Raw genomic sequence first — 21,611 nt, 5'->3', positions numbered from 1 at the left:
GACCGTCCACGGCCCTCTTTGCTGCTTTTCTGTTTTGTTTTTCTTTTTACCTAGCGTGATACTTAAACTATCACAATCCTCTTCCAGGCTTTTCAAAACCATTTAGTGTTTTAACTACATTCACATTTGTGATGCACCGTTATCAGGCTCTACTGAACATCAGATTTCTCCGAAGTGACGGCCCACCATGCGGTGCCTCTGCTCTCACTGCACTCCTGCCCCTGCTGCTCCTGCAGCTGTCTTCCTTTTGTATCTCATCTCTATGTCACACTCCATATTAGCGCACAGCGTATTACCCCATAAATTTTAATTTGGTTTCTGATTTGTGACTTCCTCCAGAGGTAGAAGTCACCTAAACAAACCATTTGGTGTCAGAACCTCAGAGTTCATCACAAGGTCTAAAGAAAACATGTTGATGATGAAATGACAGGGTGGTCAAAAAGAGACTTGAACTACTGGTGTTTACTTACTGCATGATTTCTGATGACGATTGGCAGCAAAATGTATGTATTAATATAGGGTATTAAAATAAAGGGGGCCCCAGTATGAATCCCTGACACGCTTTCAGAATTTTGCTAACGATTACAGAAAGCTTTGTATCCTTTTTCTCTCACTTCATAATTATGCTCAATTGAGAACGATGTCCCAATAGTCAGTGGTAGTTACACTTCCGCTAATGCGCTAGTAGTGAAGCTAATCTTTTAACTCTTTTGCTAACTTTGAAAACATTTAGCACTCTTAGCTTCCCCTAAATGACCTTTTCTTGATACATTCTAATATAGGGTTAACTATACTAGACTAAACTACAGTTAGTTTAGTTTAGTTGACTGAATAAAGATCAACATCTTCAAGTAATTATACATTTATATTCATGCTCTTATTTTGAAGTGGGTAAACACTGTTTACGCAGCAGTTTTGTTTCTTTATATTTTTTTTGTAGCTTAATTTCAAAAAAGAAAAATACAGTAACGTAATAAAACAAAATATAAACACAAATACAATATCTGGAGGCATCATAGAACATGTAAAATATAATATGATTTATAATGTACTCAAGGGTTGCAGTCTTTCAAGGGCAGATATTATTTGAACTGAAGTTAACACTTTAGCATTAGCTTCTGTTATTTATCGTGTAACGCTAAATATTAGTTTAGCGTTAGCGGAACTAATATTTATTCTTAGTGCTCTAAGGTTAGCTCAACTATCTTTTTATCTTTTTCTTAAAGCAAAATCTTTGCAACTCTTGTGCTTGGTGATCAAACTAACAAATGTAAGCAATGCTATCTAAAAACCCCGGAATTTCTCTGCATTTTCTGCTAGCATTGACATGCTTACTTACAAAAAGTGAGAGAACTTGCAAATAAAATGTCAACTACTATAACTAACGATATCTATCTCTGTCTCATATGGGTTTTGTTATTTTATAGGATTTTGATAAAGGTTAGAATTTAGTAATCTAGTTAATCCTAAAGCTAAATGTGTAAAAGAAAATTGAATTCTTTGCAGTATTTCTTGAAAATCTTGCTTATTTAACCGTTTAAAAAAAATTACTTCACATTACTTTACATTGTAATGTAAAGGGGGTGCATGCTACATGATTTGCTGGATAAACTGTCCTGTTGTGGCTCAGTGAAGGGATCAGGCCTTCGGTTGGCTCTGTTGTCCACCGTTGGCAGCGGTGAACGATGGAGGCTGTGTTTGTGGAAGTGTGAATGTAGCCAGAGAGCAATGTTTTATGCTAAGGCTAACACAAACCCAAACCATCCTCCTCCCCAGATGGTCACCCGCCAAGAGCTTTAGGCTATGTTATATTTACGGTATTATTCTTTGATAGCTCGGTAACTTTATCCCAGCCAGCTGGCTGGTGTTCTGGTAACAAGTGGGGGAGGGGCGGAGCTGTGTGCCTTGATTTCCCTGCAGCAGCAAATAATTTTAGTCGTTTTGGCACTTTCTCTGGGCACAACGGACATTATTGTGGCTTTGAAATTGAAATTTTTTGTTACGAAACACTGCTAACCAGCTAATGTTTGAGCATGAAACTAATAAAAATGTTATTCAGCTCATTTTTTGTTTACCCCGGGATATGTGAATTTATGAATTTTATTTAAGTCATATTAATCAACATGAATACATCATGTAAATATGCCAGATTTAGCCAAGGAGAAACAAATTTTCCTTTCTAATCCCTTAGCAGATTGATGGAAGGGATTTAGAAAATCAGGACAATAAAGCATAAAAAGAAGCAGTAAAAAATATTTCATTTGAAACAGCAACGCTGCTTATATTGTATATTGACAATTATTTACAGATTCATTTTCTACAACAATTTCAGTACTTTGTTTTATTAAAAATATTGTCTATTTAGTGTATTATTGAAGTGATGAAAATGATACAAAATAAATCATTTCAGTTTTAATTTTAAAAAGGTGTTGCCCTTCAGTATTCTCAAATTGAAATGTTTTTTTCAGAATGGCAAAAGATTTGGACACCACTAACTTAGGTGATTTTTCTGAATATTTCGTAAGATTTCTTATGTTTAATTAATATTGCAAGAATTTGAAGCCCAAGCAGAAAACGACAGCAGCCTGAAAGAACTTTTCCTGCACAGTATTTTACAGTCTCCCCTACTAATAAATGATCGTGTCTTTCCAACTCCAAAAGTCATGTTTATGTAATATTCTACAGCGACGATATGAATTCACTGAAACTCGTCTGACAGATTTGGAAGCGCTCCTTCATCATCCTCTTCTCCATGTGTTTTGCTTCTTCAGCTCTCGAGTCCAAGCTGGTCAGTCAGTTCTGTGAGGACGAGAACGGAGCCCTGATATACAACCGGATAACAAACGGCTACAACGGAAACAACGGCTACAACGGCAACAGGATCACTGGGAGCTACGCCACCGGTGGCTATGGTTACAAGCCCATAACTCAGCAGGACCATCTCAGCGGCCAGCAGGCTGGTGTTGGCACCCACAGTAAAGGATCCAGCACTGTTCATGTACAGAACTCAGTGTAATAAACAAACATGGATCTCATTAAAGCTCTATAAAGTCACAGTGATTTTTCTTTCTTTGTCCTCAGGGTGGAGGAGGGCAACGTGTAACCACAGTGATAACCACCTCAGGAAGTGAACGCGGGGACACGTTTAACCGCGGCACCTCCGACTACAAAACTCCGCCTCCTGCCAGAGGGGGCTCATCTTCCTCATCTTCATCTTCTACAAACATAAGCATATCATCTTCAGGTGTTTCTGTGTCGTACGTTCCCCCGCCAAGGCCAGCTCTGCCCAAAGGTACAAACTCCCTTAATCTCAGAATTTTGAATTTCCTCTCAGAAATCTGTCTTCAAACTCAGAATTCTCCAGCGGCGTATTAAGGAGCACATTTCCACCGAAGAATCTTTTAGACTAATCTCAGAAATTTTCTAGGAAAAAAACTGGAAATTTCTGAACTCAGAAAACTTCCAAAAGTTCAAAGTTAGAAACTTCCGTATCTTTTTCCAGAATATCAATCTCAAAAGTTTAGTTAATTCTAGCAACTTTTAGATTTTTTTCAATCTGAGAAATTTTCTTGATTTTTTTCTAGAACATTTCTGAGATTAATCTCAAAATCTCTGAGATTGGTTGCAGAAATTTACTCCTTTTTTCTGTCTACAGAATTCTGACATTTTACTAAGAAAAAGTGGTTGTTTTATTTTTCAGTGACCCTAATTCTCTTCTGTACAATAGACACAAGAAAGTTTTACTTTTTTTTTTTTTAAATACACCAATTGTTCAATCTTTACTGGGCAGACCTGAAGTAAAACAGAGAATTCCCTCTAAGCAGCCACAGCTGCGATAATCACATGCAAAGCGAAGCAGCAACAACTGCTAATAACACAACGCTAAAACCTTCCACCCCTGACAGTTAGTCAGAATCATTATGGGGGGACGCTGGAACCCCTGCGGTGCGGCGACATGATTAGAATCTCCTGTAAAGCAGCAGGCCGTTGTGTTTTAGTGAGCCGGTGGCAGAAAGGACACAGCTTCGCTTGATGTATCCTTCATGCTGCGCGTGCAGCGAAGCGAGGAACAGCGAGGCCAATTATTTTTGAAGTACTGCAGCTATTATTGTGGAACCATCTCCTTCCTGAAGAACCGGAGCAGAAATGGTCACTCTGGGGGAGGATTCCTACCGCAGCCATCTCTTTTTTCTCTCTCTCTTTTTTTTTCCCCCACATGTGTACATGTGTGTGTGTTTTACCTCTTATTGCATGACGTTTTCCCCGCAGAGACCGTACCCCTGGACCCTCGCTGCGGGCTGGTTCTGGACCAGGGAACATGTCGAGAATATAACATCCGCTGGTACTACGACAAGCAGGCCAACGCTTGCGCCCAGTTCTGGTACGGAGGCTGCGGCGGCAACAGGAACCGCTTCGACACCGAGGAGGAGTGCAAGAGAACATGTGTGGTCTCCAGAGTCACAGGTGCTCCTCCTTTTATATTCTCATTTTGTTAAAATGTTACCACAGAGTTCATGTTTTGAGCTGCTAACCTTCCTGCATGTTGTGTTTTCTTCAGGAGGCTGAGTGAAGGCATCTTCTGCTTCTTCTTCAATTTTTCACCAGATTGCAGAAAGTCAGGTCAAAACTTCTCAGGCGAAACCCACACACACCAGTTTTGTTTTTTTGATATTTTGCAACTTATCACAAAAATGATTTTGTAAAAAAAAAAAGTGTTATAGACGTTTTCATGTTTTTTTTTTTTTGGTGCTCATTTCTACTCAGGTACCGATGACCTTTCACCTACACTTGATTATGTTTTTTCCCCCTCATGCTCAGTGAGTGCTGTGAAGATAGTGAAAAAAAAACAACTGTTTGCACAACATGGACAATCATAACTCTGCAACTTAACAAGCAGCATCAGTGATCAGTACAGTGTAAAGCTAAACTATCTGTAAGTATTTTTATTTAGATTCTAACAGTCAGAGCCAGTAACATAGAGGTTCACTTTTATAACTTATGTCAGTAATATTTTAAAAGTCTTGAATCTTCCCTCATTTGTTTATTATTATTATTATTTTTGCTTTCAGGATGTTAAACAATAGTAGGTGAGATTGCATTTCCAGACTTTTAAGCCACATTATGCTAATTCATGTAACACTAAGATCTAGAAAATTTAGTACACATTTGAATCCTGCTTTTTTGGGGGGAAATTTTTAAAAACTAAAACCTGGTGTGCAAAGTTGCTAAAATCTTGGATTCTCTTTCACCCAAACTATGTAAAGTATACATATAAATTCGCATTAATGTTTGAATGTATGCCCTTTAGCAAGTTACACAGGAGCCTTTTGTTTTGTCCACACTAAACTGAATGCAGAACTTAAATTAAAACATGTATTAAAGGGGCAGTTTTATGTAAAATCAACTTTTTGTAGCTTTACACAATGTTGGGATGTTATTCCCTTATCAAAAACACACCTGGAGTGATGCTTTGATTCTTTCATGCGCATTTGAGAAAGCCTTTAATCTCCCATGGCAACCGTTCAGCTGTTTTGTACAGCTGAACTGTTGGTTGGACGTAGCTCCGCCTTCAAATTCTGAGCTTCTGCATTACAGGGTAAAATATTTTACATGCATCTGGTTCATAACTTTAACTTAAAAAAGAGTCTAAAGCAAAATCTTTTAAAATTCATGGAAAAAACGCAAACTAAAAGAACATGAGAGACGGTTGAAGACTTTTTCACACTGATGTGCAAACATTATAAATAACTTCCTCTTTGTGAAATAATTGTGTACAATTGTTTGTTTTTGATAATATAAAATGTGACTTTTTTTTCTTCTTTATCCTTCCTTCCACTTGAGGTAAACTGTTAAACTGACGCACATATCGCCCTCTACTGGGCAACAGGTGGTCATGCCTCAGAATTTGAAGCTTCAAGTTCAGCAGGAGGCTGTTTGTTTTTATAATATCCAGATGTACTTAGCGCAGAAATGCGTACGTTACTGTACTGTGTAATGCTTGGTTAAAAGTGTCGACCATTGAAATAAATCAGATATTAATTGAAATATGTGAAATGCTCATTAATGATTAATGTTTCAGGTGGCAGAATGAATTTTGTGATTAAAATTCCTATTAATATAACATCCAGCCTTCCTGCAACAATAGCCTTTACATTTAAAATAATGAGAATTTAGTTTTTTCATTTAAACATACAATGAAATCATTTGGATCAAAGCACATGCATGTGTTACAATGGCCTAGTCAAAGTCCTGATTGAAATTCAATTAAAAATCTACGTTTAATCTGACTGAGCCAGTAAACTGAGAACTATTAAATTCCTTCCACGTTACAAGTTAAAATGCACAACTTTCTGTCATATAAAATCCCTGTTAAACATATGGAAACAGTGTGAACGCTTTTGCAAATCAGTGTAACGGCATCACAGCCTAATGTTTCCTAAATATCTCTGTAGCTTTAAGGAAGCAGCAGAGCTCTCTTACGCACATCAGCTCTCCCCTTCTGCTTAAATTACATTTTAGCGACTCCTCAACATGTGGCGCAGTCTGATCTATCTTTAGTGCAGCCCGCCAGAGAAATGTTGCCCAACTCTACGGCCTCTTCAAACTTCACCATCAGGCTGCAGAAATAAGACCGAATCAAATAAGCGGCTATCGATCCAGACACATTATTTATGGCATTTATTACCATTTCACAGGGAAAACGTGGCTGCAAGCACCCAGACGTCATTTATGTCAGCAACGAAAGGAAATGTTTCTAGTTCTAAAATGAAAATCTCCGACTGCGTTGTTTTGAGACATGCACACAGGAAGAAAAAAAACAACTCATCTTACTTATTGTGGAAATTGCCACTTGTTTGTGCGACTCTCACCTGTTTTTTCTCACAGCTGCCACACTAGAAACTTTTCAGGTCCAATTATAGCTCAGTGTGTCTCTCCAGTGTCTGCTAATTAACGCTAAGATGGGTAACAAGAAAACAAAGCGTATGCAACATGCAGATAAGGAGGAAATCACGCGTTATGATAAACAAAACCTTTCATGAACAAATATTTTGCCGGATTGTGGATGTGGACAACGTGTAATGCAACTTATAACAGGATTAGAGCTAATTAGATCATGTGAAATGTTAATCACTGTCTCACAGTAGAAAAGGTCAACAGTCAAACTATTTACTGTAATTAAAAAAATTGGGAAGCAGTGGATGACTGTAAGAGGCAGATTTGATCTAATATAGACTAGTGCTGTGATAATTTATTCCTCTTGAAGTGAAATCTCTACTCTTGGTCACTTCGTGGGTGATTTTAAACTCCATGCGAACTGGAAAATGAATTGACGTCTAAAGAACAGAACATATTTCTGAATATGACAGCCGGTGCTCTGAATATCCTCTCACCCATGTGTAACTTTAGCTATACGGGAGCTATTTGGGGGGCTTTGACAGCATTGTCTTTGCTCTAAATGGACCACATGACACTCTGGGAGCTGAATCATGGTGGCGTGTCTCCAGCCGAACATCCCAGCAGTTGCTACTTTCAGTCTGCAGCGGCAGGTGCTGGAGTCCAACGCTGGGGCTGTTCTCTGATTTGGCCCATTGAGATTCCACTGAAGCATGCTGGGGTTAGGAGGAGCTATTTTTAGAGGGGGGTGGATTGAATTGCACGGTCTTCACACCAGGAACCCTTTCTCTGCTCAGCCTTTTCTAGCCAGGACTTACTGCCAAAAGGACCTTTGGCGACCATCTCCTTCCGTTGTCCATAGACACTTTTGTTTTGGTGCCCTTACCCCTCTTTGAACAAGCTATGGACCCCAACGCCATAAAGGAGGAGCTGCGGCTGTTTCAGAGCACTTTGCTCCAAGACGGGCTGAAGGAGCTTCTCAATGAGAACAAGTTTGTGGACTGTACCCTGAAAGTGGGCGACCGTAGTTTCCCATGCCATCGGCTAATCATGGCCGCGTGCAGCCCTTACTTCAGGGATATCTTCTTCACTGAGGATGGAAAGGAGGTGGAAAACACCAAAGAGGTAGTTCTAGATGACGTCAACCCCTCTGTCCTGGACATGATTATCCAGTACCTCTACTCTGCTGAGATTGACCTCACTGATGACAATGTGCAAGATATCATCGCTGTGGCAAACAGATTCCAAATCCCTTCTGTCTTCACAGTCTGCGTCAATTATCTTCAAAAGAAACTCTCGCTGGGTAACTGCATGGCCATCTTCAGGATGGGCCTGGTCCTCAACTGTCCCAGACTCGCCGTTGCGGCACGGAATTACATCGCAGATCGCTTTGAGCTTCTTCACAAGGATGAGGAATTCCTCAAGCTTGCGGCCCATGAACTGTTCGCAGTCATAGGCGGGGACTCGCTGAACGTTGAGAAAGAGGAGCTGGTGTTTGAGGCGGTCATGGCCTGGGCCCGCCACGACAAGGAGAAACGTGTTAAGACCCTGAAGGACGCCTTCAACTGCATCCGCTTCCGACTGATGCCGGAGAAGTACTTCAAAGAAAAAGTGGAGAATGACGAGATCATTAAAGTTGACCCGGAACTCCAGAAGATGATCCAGGTCATCAAGGACGCCTTCAAGGGGAAACTTCCCGACAAACCCGTGAAGAAAGAGGGTGAGGAGGGAGCAGGGAAGGAAGGAGAGGATGAAGATAGCCCATTCCCCGGTTTCCTCAATAACGACCGCAGACATGGCATGTTCACTCGCGACTTCGTCTTGATGATCAATGACACAGCAGCGGTGGCGTACGACGTCATTGAGAACGAATGCTTCCTTGCTTCAATGTCAGAGCAGGTTCCCCGGAACCACGTTAGCTTGGTGACGCAACAGAACCAGCTCTACATCATTGGAGGACTGTTTGTGGATGAGGATAACAAGGACGTGCCTTTGCAATGCTACTTCTACTTGGTGAGCATCTCCTGAATTACCCAAATAAGTTGTTGGGCCATTTAGCCTTCAGTTGGGTAAATTCACACAATGTCCATCTTGGAAATAATCTTACAGTGGCTTCCTTGGGAAGATTTTTTTGAAAAGATTATTACCACGCCTATTCTGTTAATTGCTAGACTCATAAAACAGGAAGTTTTGCATAGCTTAGCATGTCTTCAAGAATGACCACATTCTTGAAGACATGCTAAATGTATTCAATTCATTACATTTTAACTTGGGTTAAATTTGGGATACGAATCTGAAAATCAGCATTTAAATGAAGGTTAATTTGGTTTGGCTCTCTGAAGTACAATTGATTCTTTTTTCCACCTAAGCACTTATCGAAGCTACAGTTTCTTCTCTCTAGCTACCTATAGCCTCATATTAGATAGACAACTATCTAGCTACTGTTGTAGCTACTTTCTGATTTTAAGCTCTTAACAAAGAGCATTTTATTTGCAATTGTGATAAACATTGGCAGTATTTTTGAAATATGTTTTCTGTAAATGACACATGTACCGTTAGCTTACATGACAGCCTTCTTAGAAAGTGTTGTTGTCAATCTAACTTAGTCCCTTTTGGCTTCTCAGGGGATTTAAAAAACTCAAAAGACAAATACATTTTCAGTAAACAGAAGGCTTCCAGTGAAATCTATGTTGCCTATGGGGCCTTTTATGCTCATTTTGTCACAGTAACCAATACATATAAGGGTTCTAGTCTTTTATTGTGTCATTTATTTGCGCCTTAGTTTGATCCCCTCACATCTGAGTGGGTTGCCATGCCACCCATGCCTTCTCCACGATGCCTTTTCAACATCGGTGAGAGCCAGAACCTGCTGTTCGCTGTGGCTGGAAAGGACCTGCAGACCAACGAGTCGCTGGACACTGTGATGTGCTACGATGTTGAGTCAGTGGTTTTAGTTTTTTTCTTTTCATGCTGCGCCTTCTTCTCACATTTGTCCCTCCCGCCCCCCCACTGTGTCTCTCACTTCACACACACTTTCTCAGGTGATAATTAACTTCAGAAAAATAAACAGCTCTCTTAGTACTGAAAAAAAAAGTGTATATAAATCCATATGTATAAATATGTTTTTTATTTAGTCTCAAGTTCTCTAATGAGCTTCACCGTGGTCGGTACATGCAAATTTATGATGTGTAAATGATTGTGAAAAAACAAAACTCAGGAGTCAATGTTATAACTAAAGTGTTGTTTAAACTTGGACAGAAATACTGTATACCCGAATATTGCATCATATTTTCACCTTTCCACACATGTGCCATTCTTTAGGAAGATGAAATGGACTGAAACGAAAAAGCTTCCTCTGAAGATTCACGGCCACGCCGTCGTGTCACACAAAGGACTGATCTACTGCATCGGAGGAAAAACAGATGACAAGTGAGTGTGTGGATGTGTCTGTGTATCCGCGCTAACGCCGTGAACAGCTGCTGTTCCTGGTCCATCACGCTGCGAGCCGGGAAAACTGCAGGATACACATCTCAGACAATTACAGAGCCACAGTCCAGGGTTTTCTAACACACAACAATAAGAGGAAAATCCAAACCTGCGACTCTTTTTTACAGGTTTCACATAACTACTGTTTGTTTGTTTCCACAGAACTGGCGGATAAATCACTCTGTTTTCCAGGAATGATGACGCTGCGGCTAATAAACTTACTTGAATTAAATGCTATGACTAATAATAGTCCAGCGATTTCAGCTGCCAGTAACCTCATGGCGAAGACGAAAACTGAGCTGTTAGACAAAAGAATCGAACATATAACCAATAAAATACACATTTTAAGTTCATTTAACAAAACATAGAATTGTCTGACTAAAAATAAAAAACATTAGATTGTTTTCCCCTATCTACGTTACACACTGCATTAATAAATACAGTGTTTATTCCTGTAGCATGCTGCTGCTGCTGCTGCTACCATGTTTGCCAAATTTGCACACAGTGGATTTAATTTATGGCAGAACATTTTAATTTCATATATAAAAACAATTCTTTCCAATTCACAATTATGTGATATTGTGTCCGTCTGCCATATAAAACCTAAAGATGCATCCAAGTTGGTGGGTGTGATGTGACAAAATGTTAACGTTGACATTGTCTTCCTGTTACATTCAAATGAATATTTTAAGTCATTGACACTGGTTATGTCTTTATCTTATTGTTAGCTTCCATGCTATAATGTGTCTTTCTTTTAGAGGTTTTCTTTCTTTCTCAGTGCCTTGTTGAAGGAAAAAAGAAGGACAAGTTTTTGATGTTTGATGTGAAAAAATATTTCTAGCTGATCTTTGACGCCTTTAGACCCACATTCACCCACATTCATCGCTGCTTGTGCCCCTCCGCAGCAAAGCTCTCAACAAAGTGTTTGTGTACAACCACAAGCAGTCTGAGTGGAGGGAGATGGCGGCCATGAAAACACCCAGAGCCATGTTCGGAGCCGTCATCCACAAGGGAAAGATGGTGGTGGCTGGCGGAGTGAACGAGGAGGGCCTCACCGCCTCATGTGAGGCCTACGACTTCACAACGAACAAGTACGTTCAACTCCTAAAATGTCCATGACCTCTTTGTTTGTTTTTTTAACATCACTGGTAGCATCATTTTCTACCACCTAATAAAGGTGGTTATGCTTTATCTTTTCACAGAGCTCCATATTCTGCGAACGAACCCTAATTATTCCTTTTTTGCCAGCTGTAATCACCAAAATGAAAGCAATTTCCCTCAACATAATCAATATTTTAAACTTTTAAATGCATAATATTTATTTGCCTAAATTGTCGCCAAACGTTAAACAAAATGAACATATTTTAATAATCTCATATCTTTTAAAGAGAAGGTTTATTTCAGCTTTCAACTGCTTCTTTGCTAGTTTTCTGTTGTGGCTAGCTTTGCTGCATTGATAACACTAGGATGTACATAAAAAGTGTGAATTTTACTTTAGTTTTTTAGTTGTGTTTTTTACTATTATTATTTGTCCAATTACAAAATGGCACAATCTGCTTGCATATCTGGGCATGAAAAAGAAGATAAAGTTATCAGGTTTGTCGATGTTTTCTACGCCAAACCACGTCCAGTGAACAGGTCAGAAACAGGTGTGAACCAGCAGTGTGACGGTCCCCCCACCCTGGTTTGCCGTGTCTCCGCAGGTGGGAACCTTTCACGGAGTTCCCCCAGGAGAGGAGCTCCATCAACCTGGTGAGCACCGGCGGCCTGCTGTACGCCGTGGGCGGCTTCGCCATGGTTCAGATGGAGAACAAGGAGGTGGCTCCCACTGAGGTCACCGATGTCTGGCAGTAAGTCCTCAACAAAGACTGATTAAGTAAACTGTTTCAATAAGAAGAAATGAATCAATTTTGAGGGTCACTAATCTACCTCCTTACAGTACAACACTATTAATAATATTATTACATTAATATGTCTGTCATAGTATGTCTGACACTAAATTAGCACTTAAAGCTAATTCCACTCACATAGTGGATGGAAGAATTCTTAAAATACTATGCTTTTTTTTTTTTAAACAAAACATCACTTATTTGTAAAGTATTTGTATTGTCTTGCCTGTATTGTATTGTTGTACCTCCTGTTTAAAGCCTTTACATTTATTTAGAATAGAATAGAATAGAATAGAATAGAATAGAAGTACTTTATTCATCCCAGCAGGGAAATTACTTCGCAGTTACAGCATAGAGACAAGACAAGACAAGAGACAAGACACAATAACAACATCCGGGTGTTGAGTCTGGAGTTTGGCTGTGTCAGAGCTGATGACGTCACAGGCCACCGCTGCATCAGCTGATGGGGGAATGTAAACAGTGATCAAAATGGCGGATGTAAACTCCCTCGGTAAATAATACGGCTGGATTCCCACAACCAGAAGTTCAATGTCCGAGCTACAAATCTCTTCCTTCACGTTAACATGACCGGGATTACACCACCTCTCACTCACATAAAGTGCAATCCCGCCGCCCTTCTTCTTCCGACTCTTGGAAAGGAAATCCAGGGACCTCCACGCTGTAGTCCGGAATAAGCGAGTGCAGCCAGGTTTCCGTGAAGCAGAAGATACTGCACTCCCTGTACTCCTTCTGGGTCCTAACCAGCGCCGTGAGTTCGTCTGTCCTATTTCCCAAAGACCTCATGTTCCCCACAATAATCGCCGGTACCGCTGGCCTTAAATGCGCCGTCTCCTCTTCTCCCTCCGTTTAACTCCAGACCCGCAGCCCCGTCGTCTCCTCCGTAACTCCTCTGGAACCACAGGCCCGTCTCCGGGCAGCAGCAGAGGCCCACACAGCGCAATCAGCTGTTCACGCCAGCAAACAATGCCGCTACTCCGCTCGGCGAGGTTCTCCGCAACCAAGAGTATAAAAAGTAGCAGAAGAACGCGGAGAACAGTGACAGAACCACATCCAGCCATTGTGGAAAGCCCAACTGATGATCCATGGGTTCTTCAAGCATGGATCATTAATCGGTTACAGCAAATATACACAGATTAACACACACGACGGGAGCTGCGTCTGCAGGCAGCCAGCTGCGCCGGCGCCATCTTGACGAGATCTAGAGATTTAGAAAGAACTAAGTTTTAAAATGCCTTATCTACTTTGAAAACCAAAAAAAATAATCACTAATTGAGTATTTATGCTTCATACTTTACATTCTTGCTTTTAAATATAACATTCACTTGGTTATGCTGCCCTTGCTAGCACATTTCACATTAGCATTAGCACTGTTGCTAAGCTAGCTAAAGCTGGATGCAAACATAAATTTGTCTCCAACAACTCAAGTTTTCCAAACGCAGGCTCCTAACTTTTACCATTTAGGTAAATGTAGTCTTTAAATCCTGCCTTATTGTTGATGTACAATAATACACCACTGAATCAAAGAGATGCTCAAATTTAGCTACTATTACCCATTAGCTTTCCAAACTGACTTGCTTCATTTAAATTTCAATTATTAGAATTGCGAATAGGGAATACACTCTAAAATCCCTTTTGGTTTTTAAATACTGTACTTGTTTTCAGTGGCGACTCTTCTCCTGTTCCTATCAGGTATGAGGATGACAAGAAGCAGTGGAGCGGCATGCTGAGGGAGATGCGCTATGCAGCAGGCTCCTCCTGTGTGTCCGTCCGCCTCAACGCTGCCAGGATGCCCAAGTTGTAGACGGAATCATTTTAAGTCTGGGGCCCCATCTATTTAACAGCTTCCAAAGACCACCTCCTCCTCCACCTCTCCCTCCTCCTCCTCCTCCTCCTCATCTTCTTCTTCCTCCTCCTGTGAAATGCTTCTAAGGCGCTGGGTTGATCTTTGACATTAATTTTTTTTTTTCTTCTCTGAACTCAGATGATTTTTATCTGTACGATGAAAGCTCCTTTCAGCTGCTGCTTCAAAGACGCCTCATCCCCTCAGCATAAAAAAAAAAAGGAGTCACAATTTAGTTGGCTCTCCAAATCTCTGTTTACACAATTTTAGCTCGTCTTTTATAAATAATAATAATAATAAAAAAAAAACTTCTCCTTCCTGCCTCTGCTTTTCTTTCTTTATTTTTTTCTTGTGCTTTCCGAGGAAGAGTTCTTAAAATACTATGCTTTTTTTTTTTTTTTTTAAACAAAACATCACTTGTTTGTTGTGATAACAAATAAGTGATGGCAGCGCATTTGTAGAGACCTTCAGGGCAAATAAGGAAGTGAAGACTAAACGGCGACGGTCGCCTTGACGCGAAAAGACCAAGTAATGACCTTCATACACAAGGTCACATTTATCAAGGTGCCAACAGGACTGGCAGGACGAAACACACAGTTGGGAAAACATTCAGGGATAATGTGCCGAGTTGGAACCAATAGCTGCAAAAAATGGTTTAATTTAAATTATTTTAGTAAAAAGGAAATTAGTATAAATTTACACCTAATTATGCAATTTGCTTTGTATTACTACTAGCAATTCCACAGCATGATGCGCCACCACCATGCTTAGGAGTTGCAACTCAGCTTTATTAGTTTTATCTTCTTTTTTTTTTTTTTTTTTGAAGTGACGTTTTGTTTTAATTAGGCAATTGTAATCTATTAATTTTTTTGTGAAAACAATCCTTTGAAAATAGTCTGAAATTTTCAATAGTCTGAAATAAAAAAGCTGACCTTCAAAATCTGAGTCAATAGAAGAAGCACTTTAGTGCCAACAAGTTAATGGCTGAAGAGTTTTTTTCTTTTTGTTTGTTTTGAGCTGGTTGCGGTTTAACACAATGAGCCTTTGCTTTTTGCAAAACTTCCCACACTCTCTTGTTATTTTAATGACAAAACTTGACAGCAGCGGTCCATGCCAGGGGCCAAACTCTGCGCAGCCCCGCGTGTCTTCTTGAGAGAAAAATGAACAAAGACCTCAATTGAGGCCCTTGTTTCCTGAGCAAACAAAATGAAATCTATCGCACTCATTTCCTGTTAATTCGCATGAAACCGGACCTTGATCGGTTCCGAGTGTGACACAGGAATGTTGTGCCGCAGACGCTAAAGGTGAATCACGCAACGGTGCGTCTGCAAGCTGAAAAAAATGCTGGAGTTTCCCCCCCTGGGTGTGGAAGACTGGAAGTGTAGTGAGTGGGAGGTGCAGAGATGAAGAAATGGCAGTGAAAACAAAGACGACACATTTGAGGACCTGGGCTGGAAGCTGATGAGGACGCAGTAGTTAAAAGTAAGTTTTAAAAAAATATATATCTATATATTTCTTTCAATTTTTACTGTGATTTTGAAATGTCTTACAGCTGCAGTAGCAGATGAATGTTCCTACCTTTACGTCTGTGTCAATTTGTGACATGTAAGCTGCACGTTGTACATCTCAAATCCATAATAGGAAATGTTTCTCAAGCGGAGCTACAGCTGTGAGATCCTGAGAGGCTTTCACAAACCAAGCTGTTGACAAGGAAACGAGATATTGTTTGCTTCTTTCCCACTGAGACGGCGTGATTGTTTCCTTTCTTGCCCGCTCTGCTCACCTCTTGCTTTTCAGTCCTGCTTTATCTTTTCTCCCTTCTTCAGTAATTGCTGCTGACCCTGTAATGACAGATATGGGAGCAGAGTTTCAAATCTAGCTTTTTTTTTAGTTTTTTTTAACTCACATAACAGTGTTGACAACCTAACCTTGACCTGCATAGTTGGTGACCCTAACAATAACCCTGGTCTGGCTATTGGCTTGTGAACATGTTTATATATTATATATATTATGAACATCACCTTTTGGAGTGCAAGCTTTGTTTAGTGTACAATAACATAGAATTATTTTACAAATTAAGCAGTAGCACATTCAAAAAGTTGTGAAAATAATCAACCTTTACTTTGAATTGCCTACATTTGACCAACAAACTCATTTAGGATTTATCCAATAATCCAGTAAGAAAGTCACTATAATTATTTCTGTTGATTTCTTTCTCCTTTTTCTTTTTGTCAAAGCCACACAACTTTAACACTGAAGTTATATTTTAAAACTATATTTTAGCCTGGCTAAAGCTCAGCTAGCTTTAGCTAAAATATAGTTTGAAATTAACTAAATTCTAACAAATTGATATTGTTTTATTCACATTGGTTTGTTGTTCTTGCTAAAATGAAAACAAAATAAGAAGTCGTTAAGATGGTCGTTGACTACATCAATGACTTTGTCAGCTAAAATGCTCGGCTAGCTAGCTATCAGACTTGATTTTTTCATTAGCGTAAATTTTCGTTTCAAACGTCCTCAACCAGATGTTCCTTGGCCATTCTACACTAATAAATTAAAGAATTAAACCAGTGTAACTTGCTTGACACCTTTTGTTTGAGTAGATAATGCAATGTTTCTCTTTAGAAATTATGTAAGTTTAAAAGTTAAGTTGTACTTAAATAAAATGGTAAACTCTGGCTACAGAAACTTTCTCCACCACAAGTTTTAGCTTGACTTTAACATTAATTTGACTAAGTATTAGTGGATTCAAACGTGAATGTAGCAAATGTAACTAAAGCATAAGATTTAGTTGTGATTAGACTTTAACTTTAATTTAAATGTAGCAATAAGTTGATGTTAGCGTTAGGAGTAGGACGTGCCAATGTCTCGTCAAAAATAAGCAGCTTATAGTGGCCAATGCCCCTTTCTCGGCTCTTTTTTTTTAGGACAAAATAAATGTTGTACCACCTTTTTCTGGTAATGACCTAGTGTTTCATTTTTTTTTTCCAATAGGGGTTTTTCATGGCTGGGCTCAGTGACAGCTGCACTGACCTGGAAGTACTCCTGAAACGTTACTACCTATCTGTTGCTTATGGCGTCATCTTTGTTGTGGGCCTCGTGGGGAACATTACATCCATAGGCATTTACCTGACAAAGCTGCGTCCATGGAAGAGCAGCAGCATCATCATGGTCAACCTGGCGCTAACGGATCTCTTCTATGTCCTCTCCATGCCTTTTTTGGTCTACTACTACAGCAACGGGGAGTCATGGATGCTCGGCGACTTCATGTGCCGCTTTGTGCGGTTTGCGTTTCATTTCCACCTGTACGGGAGCATCCTGTCCTTGTCCTGTGTTGCGGTTTTCCGTTTTTTGGTGGTGATCCAGCCGCTGAGAGTGGTAGAGGTGCAACAGAAGGTTTGGGGAATCGTTGCCTGCTTGGTTGTCTGGATTGTCTCAGCTGCTGAAGTCACACCAATGCTTACCATCATATCACTGACCCACAAGGACAACATGACATTTTGCATTGACTTTGCTAACATAGAGTCAGTCGGTAGCATTCGGGAGTACAACTGGTTGCTCACTGCGTTTGGGTTTGTTCTACCCTCAATGCTGGTGTTCGTCTGTTACATCGGCATTGTGAAACGGCTCACTAGTGGATCCAGCGCCACCAGCTCCTGCAGGATGCGAGCGCGGCGTGTCATCGTCCTAATCCTGGTGGTGTTTGCAATGTGCTACCTGCCGTACCACATCTTACGAGTGTTGTGGGTGGAAATTCGAACAAATTCAGCAACAAAGTGCACGAAATATGTCGTGAAAGCAGCTTATATTATCTCAAGGCCTCTGGCGGGACTCAACACATTCTTTAACCTGGCTTTGTACACTCTCTCAGGAGACAACTTCAGAAAGGCCTTTGTGGACATTTTTTGCCGGGAACAATGGCTCGCCAAGGCAACGTCCCTGCTCCACCTGAACATCGTTCACCGGGCTGAGATTGGCATGACAAACAACTAATGACTTTTTTTTACTGAACGGACACTAGAGAGCATAATTTGTCACGTCAAAATTGGATAGTTAGTGTTATTTGGCATTTGCCAACAATTTCAGACAGTATGTGAATGTCACCAGAGTTTGCATCAATGAGACAATAGATTAGCAAATTACCTGGGTTAATTTAAGCTTTCTAATTGTTGCTCTGACTATAAATAAATGTGTATGCTTAATATGTAGTCATTTTATCTTAGTTGAGTGGTATGTTTCCAGTTTTGAACTCTAGCCAGTTTCTGTCACATTTTGCTGTACCTTGCCAAATTACTAATAACCCTTTTGCCTGTTATAGATCTTGTCACTTTAAAAAACTGTAAACATCAATGCAGTTTTCTAAGATCTAATGTCACAGACCAGCACACTTTGTGAAATGGAAAGAAAGCTACACACTGTTTTCAAAAATAACAAATAAAAGTCTCAAAAATGTGAACAGTTGTACTGAGCACCTTTTACACTGATTTATTACCCTAAATAAATAAAATACAGTTCAACTAAATATGTAAAATGTTTCTTTCAGGTATAGTTGAATCACACTGCTGACTGGCTTGTGGAAACATATTTTAGTCTTACATTTGTTTTGATGATTTTTATGGTGGAGAACCCACGTAAAACCCACCTAATGAACATTCAGGCATAAACGTTGATCTTGTTCCTATTTTTAATAAATTTCAAATAGAAATTTATTAGATATAGGTTTGAGTGCAACCAATATGGTTTAACTTTCCCCCTCATTCTGAGCCACAGCTGTGCTAAGTTTTTGCATGTCCTCAATGCAACAAGGTTATGATTCAGCCATGACTTAGGTTAATGTTTTTATTACGTTCCTCGTTATAAATTATAAAAGACATATTATATCTCTTTTTACTACAAGTTGATATCAGCTCCCCCAAGGCTATGGCATCCTCAAACAGTCTTGTTTATGAGCTCTTATATCTCCAACTACATTTTTAAAGGGCACTCAGAATGTTTGGGAAAAGATACAATAATGACTAAAATGACTTTTGGCAGATTGCAAGTCTACGTTAACATGATGCCAAGCGTGGCAGATATCAGCAAAGATCTTGCAGCAGAAATTGTTAACCGTGTGTCAGATAGTTGAAACTTAGCCACCTTTGGGTATGACAAGGATATTTAACCCAAACACAACACAAAATGGTAAAAAAGAAAAAATAAAACAAAAAAACTGTCAAAGTTTAAGTATGTTAAATATGAAATTAAAACTGAAAGCAATGTGGTAAAGGAGAGTTGCTCACAACTCCTCCACAGGGTTGCGCCAGCTTTCCGACCCCTAAATGCATCTTATGTTCTCTAATTCTCTGTGGGATGTGAACATTTTTGAAATAATCAGCTTTTGGCGACATTTCTTTCAACACTCTCCGTGTGCAGCATCACCCTATTTTTGTGATTAAGTTTCTGACAGCACACCTAAAAAAAACAAAACAGTAATCGTCAGACCAAACCAGATGGTGGCAGTAATGCACATAACCGGAATGTTGAAACAATAACTAACACAATAACAGAAGAAGTTGCTGTGGCTCGCGCCAGTAGTCAAGAGCGTAAAGGATCTGCGCGTGGTGTTTGAGGACGAGATTTTCTGCTACAGAGAAGAGGACCGGCGGATGTAAATTAACCAGAAAAAATATTTTATTCACAACGTCAGAGCTGTTTTCATGTCTTAGTGTATGGCTTTAATAGCTGACACTTTAAAGCCAAAGCATATATTGCAAAACTTGTAACATTTTGGCTGGTAATGTGAACGCTCTAGTTAGTCACCGCTAACTACGTTTATTTTTTTTCTGTTTGGTTCCAGAACTTCCGGAAACTACTATATATATATATATATATATATATATATATATATATATATATATATATATATATATATATATATATATATATTTGGAAGTTAAATGCCTTTATAAAATATTGAATAATTATTTAAAAATTTTAATCGCTAAGTGATAAAGTCACGTGATGCAAACCTTTCTGAAGGATAAAAAACAAACAACTTAGAGGTATTTTGGGCATATTGAGAAAATGTGTTAATCGATATTTGGAAAGAACGTTTAACCAAAATGACACAGTTTTTGTTTTGCATTTTTGTAATTTGTTGTGGACAATTTTTATATATGATATGTAGGATGTTGATGATCTTCCCTTTCCTGTTATTAGCGGCAGCTTGATTTGCTCATTCAGGAAGTGACGGTGAGATCAGACTAACCATCGGCGGTGCTCTCTTCAATGTGGATCTTAAGATGGGTTACAGTCTCACTATCCATAAATTTGGGAAAGTTTGCACCTCAAATGTCAAAAACACGGTTTAGATTTCGTATCAAGACATTTTAGAATTATCATTCCAAATCCTTCATCTCATCTAGCAACAGATGAAAAATTCCACACTGATGAAGGACACTGAATTCAGTTGGGCTTCTGAAGGCCCAGACGTCCCAGTGCACAATATTTACATTGATTGCACAGTTGCTCAGAGTTGTTGGCAAGAAAAGCCAGACTGCATATTATGAGTTAGAGACACTGGGTTGTCCCTACATTGATGGTATGCAAATAATCTTCAGATGAGAGTTAAACCTAGAAGACTACAGGGAAAGACCACATTAAATATAACAATAAGGTCTGTCTTATTGGAAATAAATTAATTGTCCAGATTTTATAATCTTTCACATGACGTCTATTTTGCTTGTAGTGTTTCAGCCTCTAAAAATGATCAACATAAAGAGAAATTGCTGCTGTTTATTCATCTAGTTGAGTAAACAGATCGGCTCCTCAGTAGAAGGAAGGTAAGTTAAAGCTTTTTGAAATGACTTAATGCTATATAAACGCAGTTAAATATAATCTCATGGTAACAGACGCTCACATGTTTGTTCTAACAAAATGCTTGGCAAGCGTGTTGGAAAAAGCATTTTGCTCATTAAATCCTTAAATATTTATCTTTTTATTGTTATAATTCAAACCATTTAAAAAAAATTAAAAGATAAGACTTTCTTTTGCTTTGCAAGCAGACTCTTCTTCAGTAAACATGGCCCCCAAAGTGACCCCAATAAGTTGATGTGATTTTCTAGAATTTCTGTTCAGGTATACGTTTTGGACAATTTATTTAAGAACTAAAAAAGTGTTGTAAATTAAACAAAAAACAATGAATAAGAAAAAAAACCCCACAGTCTTAATGTATAGTTCTGGAGATTGTAATCTTTACATTTCACCTTCTAGAATGATTACACGTAAATGTCTCTAGATATCAAATAAGTGCATGTTTAATATTGCTGGGAGTTTGACTGTAATCCCATTTGTCTTAGTGTTTCAGATAAATTCATTTTGTCCAGAAACAGTTAGTTATGTCTCCTGTGGAAGTTTGCTACATTTTACTCAAAGTCTAGGAAATAAAAATCTGCATACTTAAACATGTCTCAATTTGTTGCAATACTTTAAATGTGTTACAA

At 39.2% G+C, this 21,611-nt stretch overlaps 3 protein-coding genes across 3 annotated transcripts in view; all 3 read left to right on the top strand.

Annotated features, from left to right (window-relative positions):
- LOC102237553 (collagen alpha-1(XXVIII) chain-like) overlaps positions 1-6,045 on the top strand; it is a 36,505-nt gene extending 30,460 nt beyond the window's left edge. Inside the window, exons 33-36 of the mRNA XM_014472139.2 lie at positions 2,772-2,998; positions 3,082-3,292; positions 4,270-4,464; positions 4,559-6,045. Of these exons, the coding sequence (XP_014327625.2) occupies positions 2,772-2,998; positions 3,082-3,292; positions 4,270-4,464; positions 4,559-4,566 (641 nt within the window). The 3' untranslated portion in view covers positions 4,567-6,045. The remainder of the gene's footprint in view (positions 1-2,771; positions 2,999-3,081; positions 3,293-4,269; positions 4,465-4,558) is intronic.
- Positions 6,046-7,572: 1,527 nt separating this feature from the next.
- Positions 7,573-14,451, top strand: LOC102236346 (kelch-like protein 41b). Its single transcript, XM_005808075.2, has 6 exons — positions 7,573-8,907; positions 9,677-9,834; positions 10,216-10,323; positions 11,286-11,471; positions 12,084-12,230; positions 13,980-14,451. The coding sequence occupies exons 1-6, from the start codon at positions 7,798-7,800 to the stop codon at positions 14,089-14,091; spliced, it is 1,821 nt and encodes a 606-aa protein (XP_005808132.1). The 5' UTR covers positions 7,573-7,797; the 3' UTR covers positions 14,092-14,451.
- A 508-nt stretch (positions 14,452-14,959) lies between these two features.
- Positions 14,960-18,611, top strand: LOC102237807 (2-oxoglutarate receptor 1-like). The gene is made up of 2 exons (XM_005808081.3): positions 14,960-15,612; positions 17,125-18,611. The coding sequence occupies exon 2, from the start codon at positions 17,134-17,136 to the stop codon at positions 18,121-18,123; it is 990 nt and encodes a 329-aa protein (XP_005808138.1). The 5' UTR covers positions 14,960-15,612; positions 17,125-17,133; the 3' UTR covers positions 18,124-18,611.
- Positions 18,612-21,611: the final 3,000 nt, after the last annotated feature.

The sequence above is a fragment of the Xiphophorus maculatus genome, chromosome 24 (genome assembly GCF_002775205.1).
Source record: "Xiphophorus maculatus strain JP 163 A chromosome 24, X_maculatus-5.0-male, whole genome shotgun sequence".
Taxonomy (NCBI): Eukaryota; Metazoa; Chordata; class Actinopteri; order Cyprinodontiformes; family Poeciliidae; genus Xiphophorus; species Xiphophorus maculatus.
The sequence above is the reverse complement of the archived record's forward strand: the minus strand, read 5'-3'. Positions and strand labels throughout refer to the sequence as shown.